Here is a 7,476-nt window from a genome sequence, read left to right as displayed (position 1 = left end):
GCGGCCCGCCGCTCCAGAGCCCGCGTCGGTCACGTGAGGCCGCCGGACCCAGCGAGCCGGCGGCGCGGACGGCAACCGCCGCGGCCCGCCTCCAGGTACCAGCGAGGCGCAGGAAGGAGAGTCAGCCAGCCGAGGCCCGCCCGCCGGCTCTTCTCTTCAGGCCGCGGCTCGAAGGTCCTCCAGCCTTCCAACGAGAGCAAAGAAAGAGCGTCACCGGAAACCACCGAAACTCTGGGGTAGAGCGGCACGCGGTGTTTCCCTTTCCCTCCTCCAGGCCGTCCGTGCGCCGGCGGGCAAGGGCCGTGAGCTCCCCCTCTGCCCCGGCGGCCAGCCGGTGCCGCAGGAAGCCGCCGTGGGCTACTCTGCGGCGTTAGACTGCATCGATCCGGAGGTTAGTGGGAAATGCTGCCTGCACCAAGCGGCCTTCTCGCCGGACCAGGGGTCCCAGTCTGGAACGGGAAGCTGCTAGAAGGATGTGAAGAGTCGGGAGCCGAGCTCCTTGGAAGTCCTTTTCTCAGGATGCCCCAAAGACATGTGGGTGGGAATACGGAGGCTGAGAGGCAAAGACGCGGCCTTCGGGGATCTGGGAGAATAAACAAACAAACCAGTGTTTGGTAGCACTTGGGATAGTAAGGAGGTCGTTTTGCTGTAGAGTCGACTAGGTCTGTTTTGGCTTGTGTTTACTTTGTCAAGAAGTAGAAATTTCAGAAGTGAACACCGCCTTTCAGACCGCATACTTCATCTCCTGTTTGAAACACCCCGCTGGGAAGTGTCCCTTTATTTTATTTTTCTAAGTTGTCATTTCCTTTATGGACTGGGAATGCCATTGCCTGTTCACTCCCAGTGGGCTGTGAACAGTGGCATTAATTCTTCCAAGCGAATGAAATACAAAATTTAGGGTCAATGACATTGCAAAACCATCTACAACGGTTTTTGAAGAAAATGAGAATGGCACCTAATCCCATCAAGGTCAAGTTGACATATAGTCTTCCGGTCTTTTGTCTTTTTTTTCTATGCGCACATACTTCCTTTTTTTTGTCTTTCATAGTAATTGAATTTTCCTCTACTTTTTGCTTTGTGACCTGCTTCTTCCACTTAGTGAACAATTTTCTATGCTTCATGCATAAATTTTGTTTTACATGGCGGTGTAGTATTCCCTTGTATGGGCATGCCATCATTTACTGAATTAATTCCTTATTGTTAGACATTAGGTTGTTTCCGGTATATCGGTACTCTAAGCAGAAGTACAGTGACACCTTTTTATTATTTTCTTGAGACAGAGTATCTAAAATGAAATTATTAAGTTGAAGGGATGCAAGATTTTAAGGCTTTTGATAGTAATGTCAAAATTGCCTTCAGAAAGTACATGAATTTGCACTCAGAAGCTCTGCTTCCAACGTAAAAGAAAAACTTTCCATCATACAGCCTTTTTTTCCCTCCTTAGCTCTGAGACCCCTTGTACAATGACTCAAGCAGAAATTAAACTTTGTTCTTTGTTGCTGCAAGAGCATTTTGGAGAGATCGTAGAAAAAATTGGAGTCCATCTAATCAGAACTGGCAGCCAGCCATTGAGAGTCATTGCCCACGACACAGGGGCATCGCTGGATCAGGTATGTGTGACGACATTAATTTTCTTTCATTTGTTTACCTATCTTTAAATATTATTGCTCCTTACCCCACAAAATGGAAAAGCGAGAGAGTCTCCCTTAGATTCAAAACAGTGTCATTGAGGGGTGGGGGGAAGAGATACAGGCCTCAAGTTCTTCTCAAGGTGGTTCATCACGGCTTCTTAGGGAAATCTTTGTTCTAACTATGCCAGACCTCACTTACTCATAATGAGTCTATTAATCTCAGCGTGACCTTAAGGAATGAGAATAATGGCAGGGAAGTACATTGTCCTCTGAATGATCAGAGGAAATATGGGCATCACAGGGAGAAATCTTGCTGCTTTCTTCCATTGACATGTGATTCTTAATAGCTGTTCCAGTGGAGGGAAGAAGCAGCACAGAGATTCTCAGCCAGCCATCTCCTAACACTTAGTAAATTGTTGGACAAAAATTGGCAACACAAATGAGCTGTGTCTTCAGATCTTGCCTTTCTTTTGGGTCCCATCTAGGTCAAAAAAGCCCTTTGTGTGCTCATCCAGCATAACCTGGTGATCTATCAAGTGCACAGACGTGGTGTAGTGGAGTATGAAGCCCAGTGCAGCCGGGTCTTGCGGATGCTCCGGTATCCCCGGTACATCTATACTGCCAAAACACTGTACAGTGACACTGGAGAGCTCATTGTTGAGGAGCTGCTGTTGAATGGCAAAATGACAATGTCAGCTGTTGTGAAGAAAGTGGCAGACCGCCTTACAGAGACTATGGAGGGTCAGTACTGTGTCCCCAGCCATTAGCAAAAACACGGGTTGGCTGGGTGCAGGAGTGGGCCCTCGGCCGATGCAGACCATCTCACCTGCCTCTTTCTTCCTGATGTACAGATGGGAAGACCATGGACTACTCTGAGGTATCAAACACCTTTGTGCGACTAGCAGACACCCACTTCGTGCAGCGTTGCCCCTGGGTGCCTGTTACTGAGAATTCAGACCCTGGGCCACCCCCACCTGCCCCCATTCTTGTCATCAGTGAAAAGGACATGTACTTGGTTCCTAAACTGAGCCTGATAGGTAAGGAATGTTGACCCCCTAGAACTGTGACTTGCCCTAGTTGTGGATTCTTCTTCAATGCTTGTTAAAAAATGAAGGAATCATTTGAGTGGTTACCCTGGATTTACTCTGTGCCAGATACTAGGATGTAAAGTGATGAAAACACAAGTCCCTGACCTTTTGGGCTTTAAGTCGACTGTAAGAGACTCACATTAATCAAATAACCACATAGATGTGTAACTAAGAAACTGTGGTAAGTATTATGAAGGAGAGGTAAGAGGTGCTATGAAAACATATGACGGGACTGCATGTATCAGGGTTTAGAACACATGCTTAACAAAGTGGCATTTGAACTAATATTTGAAATAAAAGTAGGAACTAACCATTGAGGTCATGTATGAAGGGGTACAGAGGATAAACATTTTTAGCAAAAGGAATAGTATGCAGTGAGGGGGAAAAAACAGGATAGTTGAGGAAGTAAAAGGTCAGTGTAGTTAAATAAGCAGGGTGAGCAAAGGTAAGAGAATTATGAGATAAGGATAGCAAGATAGGGGGGCGCCTGGGTGGCTCAGTCAGTTAAGCATCTGACTTTGGCTTAGGTCATGATCTCACAGTTAGTGGGATCAAGCCCCGCTTGATCTGACAGCTCAGCGTCTGGATCCTGCTTCAGAATCTGTATTTCCCTCTCTCCCTCTCCATATACCCCTCCCTGCCTCAAGCTCTGTCTCGCTCTCTCTCTCTCTCTCTCAAAAATAAATAAAACATTAAAAAAAAAAAAAAAAAGGATAGCAGGATAGGCAGGGAGGCACCTGGGTGGCTCAGTCAGTTAAGCTTCTTCTGACTCTTGATTTCTCTCTCACAGTTGATGAGATCAAGCCCCACGTCAGCTCCATTCTGACAGCACAGAGCCTGCTCAGGACTGTTTCTCTGTCTCTCTGTCTTTCAAATACATAAATAAACTTGAAAGAAAGAAAGGGAAGAAAAGGAAGGAAAGACAGACAGACGGGGGCTAGATCATGCAAGACCTATAGCCACTTTTTTATCCTGAGAGCAAAGGAAAACCACTAAAGGATTTAAAGGAAGTGACATGACCTTATTTGCATTTTTAAGAGATTTTTCTGCCTGCAGAAAGGATGGGGCAAAGGTAAATGGAGACAAACATGGTGAAAAATTAGACCTAGAAGGGGTAAGGGGACAGAAGGACCAAGAATGACACTGGCATGTATGACATGTGTCCAGGGGAGGATGATGGACCCACTCACTGAAAGGAAGCATGGGAGCAGGAGCAATTGGAGGGAGAAAGAGTAGGACTCCCTTTTGTGAATATGCGGAGCTTTTTGAATGACCTCATCACTGACTTGAATTTCACGTAGCTCCTTGGCCTCCTCAGCAACTTTAACCTAGAGGCAGCTGGCGATGTCTTAGGCTGGAGGGACCCCTGCTCTGAGGTTCAGTGATTTCCTGTCTTCATACGAGATGTGGCCTGACCGGTCACCCATTGTATTTGGCAGGGAAAGGTAAAAGGAGAAGGTCATCTGATGAGGACGCCGCTGGAGAGCCCAAGGCCAAAAGACCCAAACACGGCACAGATCACAAAGAGGTACTGGGGGTTGGTGATCAGGAGTCCTCACTGTGAGGCAAAGCAGAGACCGCACTAAAGTAACAAGCCCAAGAGAGTTGACGAGGTCCTTGGTGAATTAGTAGTAGGATTTCGAACTTCATTCAGTATAGGCCAAGAATAAACTAACAAAGTGTGAACTCCATTGCCGTCCCCTTCTGAGGCTTACAGAGGTAACAGTTTATACCAGGAAAAGAAGGCTGCCTGTTTTCTCTCTGAAGTAAAAGGCAAGGTCATCTGCTGAGAGCAAGCAGAGAGGGGTTCATGGGAGATTTAAGGAAGAGTCCAGACAGAAAAAGATTAGAGGTGAGTTTAGAGAATCTGAAGTTGGGGATTGTGAGTTGGTCTTGTCAAGGCACTGTTCCGCGTGATCGAGTGATTATTGCTACCCCACGTAGTTGCTACTGAGTAGGAAAAGAAATAGCGAACAAGTTAAATCCAATTCTTCCCCAAAAAACTCTTTGCCATATTCACTGTATCTAAGTGTTTTTCTTCAATCCTTTTCTCCTCCTCAGCCCATTCCAGACGATGGGATTTACTGGCAGGCCAACCTTGACAGATTCCACCAGCACTTTCGTGACCAAGCCATTGTCAGCGCGGTGGCCAACAGGATGGACCAGGTGATATCTTCATGGGTGGGACAGTGGCCTGGATCAGGAGCATTTGCTTATTTCCCAGAGGTGGCCATTGGCGTATAGCCAGAGCCAGCGCAGCAGAGCGAATTCTGAATTCCAGTTCACTTTTCAAACCCAGACCAGCAGCGAGATCGTGCGGACTATGCTCCGGATGAGTGAGATTACCACTCCCTCTTCTGCTCCCTTCACCCAGCCGCTGTCTTCCAATGAGGTGACTTTCACGTTCTTGTGCTCGTTTTCTGACAGACCATCAGCTAGTATGATTCTCCTACGCAGAGCCTGGGATTAGGTTGAGGTCTGGGCCTTTGAATGAGTTTTCATTGTTTGAGGCAGGACAGGGATTCTCTTCAGATGGTAGCTACTGAAATATTTGGCCTTGGGGCACCAGGATGGCTTGGTCGGTTAAGCGTCTGAGTCTTGATTTCGGCTCAGGTCATGATTTCATGGTCATGAGATCAAAGCTCTCCATCGGGCTCCACACTGACAGGGCTCAGCACTGACAACCCAGAGCCTGCTTTGGATTCTCACTCTCCCCTTCTCTGCCCTTTCCTCGCTGTCATGCACACACACTCTCCCTGTCTCTCTCTCTCTCCCTCAAAATAAATAAATAAACATTTAAAAAAGAAAGAAAGAAAGAAATATTTGGTTTCTGGGGAATCCAGCCTTTAAAAACCTAACCCATTATCTTGGTCAAAGTACAGGCCCTTCCTGTTCTTAGAATCCACTATTTGGAATATGAGAGCCTTTGTTGGTGTTCAAAACATTATTTGGCCCCTTATATTTGTTTTGTTCAGTATACTCATTTCATGTAGTTCAAATTTGTTTTTAGTATGTCTGTTTCTTAAAATATGAGTACTTAATCTATCAAGTATATTTATGTATATTCAATTGCATAATTATATTTATCCATATTAAATATAGTTGTATTTTCATTTTTTATCATTTTTAAACTTGTTATATAACAAAGATTTCGGTTTTTTTCTTTTGACAAAAGTTATTACATGACCTATATTCAAACAGCTTAGGAATGCATAATTTTTTTAAGTTGTAACCCCCTTTTAGGAATGGTAGACACGTTCTATATCTCATTGTGGATGTAATTGTCAACACTCATCAAACTGCACCTCTAAGATCTGGGCTTCTTGGATGTAAAAATACCTCAGTTTAAATATATAGTTTTGGGGCGCCTGGGTGGCTCAGTCGGTTAAGCCTCAGCTTCGGCTCAGGTCAGGATCTCATGGTTCGTGGGTTCGAGCCCCGCATCGGGCTCTGTGCTGACAGCTAGCTCAGAGCCTGGAGCCTGTTTCAGATTCTGTGTCTCCCTCTCTCTCTGACCCTCCCCTGCTCACGCTGTCTCTGTCTGTCTCTCAAAATTAAATAAAAAACAAAAAATTTTTTTTAAATATATAGTTTTATCTGAGTTTTTGGTTTGTTTTTTTTTAGCAAAAAAGATAGGATTTTACTCTACATACTATTCTAATGTTGCCTTTTTCGTATAACGGTAAATCTGAGCTACCTTCTCATGTCAGTATGTATAAATCGGTTTCATTTTTCATAATGGCAGTATCATACTCCACTTAGAAGCCATGCTGTACTGCATTTTAATCAGTTTCTTATTATTGTACATCTGGATTGTTTCTAGTTTTTTTACTCTTACAAACAGTGCTGCTGTATATTTGGACATACTTATACTTGTGATACCTAAAATTAAAACATCTGTATTTCAGTAATGTCAGCCATGCTAAGTTCCCAAACCCATTTTCGCTCTCTCTTTTTGCTCCATAGATCTTTAGGTCCCTACCTGTTGGCTATAACGTCTCTAAACAAGTTCTCGATCAGTATCTCACTCTCCTGGCAGATGACCCGGTAAGTCTGTTTTTGCTTTCTTTCTTGTTTTTTTTTTTGTTGTTGTTGTTCTTTTTTTTTCCTTTTGCTTGTCTCTGCCATGTTTACGGTTTATTTCTGTCACTGAAACTTGGTATGCTCAGGCAGCCTCATTTTCTGCCCAGCCCGCTCACACAGCTGCTCTGCCATCATCTGGAGGGACGACTGCCTGCTGCAGGCTCGTGGCCAGATTTGCTCCTTTGGAAACAGAATCATTGGACTTTCCATTCAGTTAACTCTCTCTGTCTCTTTTTTTTTTTTTTAATAGCTAGAGTTTGTTGGAAAGTCTGGCGACAGTGGTGGAGGAATGTATGTCATCAGTATCCTTACCCGTTATTTCCTTACAGTTGGGCAGCCTGAGCTATGAAACAGAATAGTGACTTATGAAAGAAGAGCTTGGATAATATTTAGTATACTAAATAATTTAGAAAATCGAACTACGACATTGATGATAAAGAAGTAAAAAGGCTTTTTTTTTTAATAGTTTATTGTCAAGTTGGTTTCCATACAACACCCAGTGCTCTTCCCCACAAGTGCCCTCCTCCATCACCACCACCTCTTTTCCCCCCTCCCCCTTCCCCTTCAACCCTCCGTTCGTTTTCAGTATTCAATAGTCTCTCAGGTTTTGCGTCCTTCTCTCTCCCCAACTCTTTCCCCCTTCCCCTCCCCCTGGTCCTCCATTAGGTTTCTCC

At 44.7% G+C, this 7,476-nt stretch overlaps 2 protein-coding genes across 6 annotated transcripts in view; one reads left to right on the top strand and one right to left on the bottom strand.

Moving 5' to 3' along the window:
• The window catches only part of RNF115 (ring finger protein 115), an 80,673-nt gene extending 80,527 nt beyond the window's left edge, over nt 1-146 (bottom strand). The window contains exon 1 of one of the 2 annotated variants that reach the window (XM_029946209.1): nt 14-146. The gene's annotated coding sequence lies outside the window, so the exon portion shown is untranslated. The remainder of the gene's footprint in view (nt 1-13) is intronic. The other variant, XM_029946208.1, reaches the window with a different exon arrangement.
• The window catches only part of POLR3C (RNA polymerase III subunit C), an 11,410-nt gene continuing 3,940 nt past the window's right edge, over nt 7-7,476 (top strand). For 3 of the 4 annotated variants that reach the window (XR_003911540.1, XM_029946206.1, XM_029946204.1), the window contains exons 1-9: nt 7-391; nt 1,445-1,610; nt 2,117-2,372; nt 2,483-2,668; nt 4,159-4,247; nt 4,781-4,885; nt 5,019-5,111; nt 6,686-6,766; nt 7,053-7,104. Coding sequence is in view for 3 of the 4 variants with exons in the window: in XM_029946206.1 (XP_029802066.1) it covers nt 1,464-1,610; nt 2,117-2,372; nt 2,483-2,668; nt 4,159-4,247; nt 4,781-4,885; nt 5,019-5,111; nt 6,686-6,766; nt 7,053-7,104 (1,009 nt within the window). In the remaining variant the exon portion in view is untranslated. The other variant, XM_029946205.1, reaches the window with a different exon arrangement.

The sequence above is a fragment of the Suricata suricatta genome, chromosome 8 (genome assembly GCF_006229205.1).
Source record: "Suricata suricatta isolate VVHF042 chromosome 8, meerkat_22Aug2017_6uvM2_HiC, whole genome shotgun sequence".
In the NCBI taxonomy this organism is placed as follows: domain Eukaryota; kingdom Metazoa; phylum Chordata; class Mammalia; order Carnivora; family Herpestidae; genus Suricata; species Suricata suricatta.
This window is presented reverse-complemented; position numbering and strand designations above follow the sequence as displayed.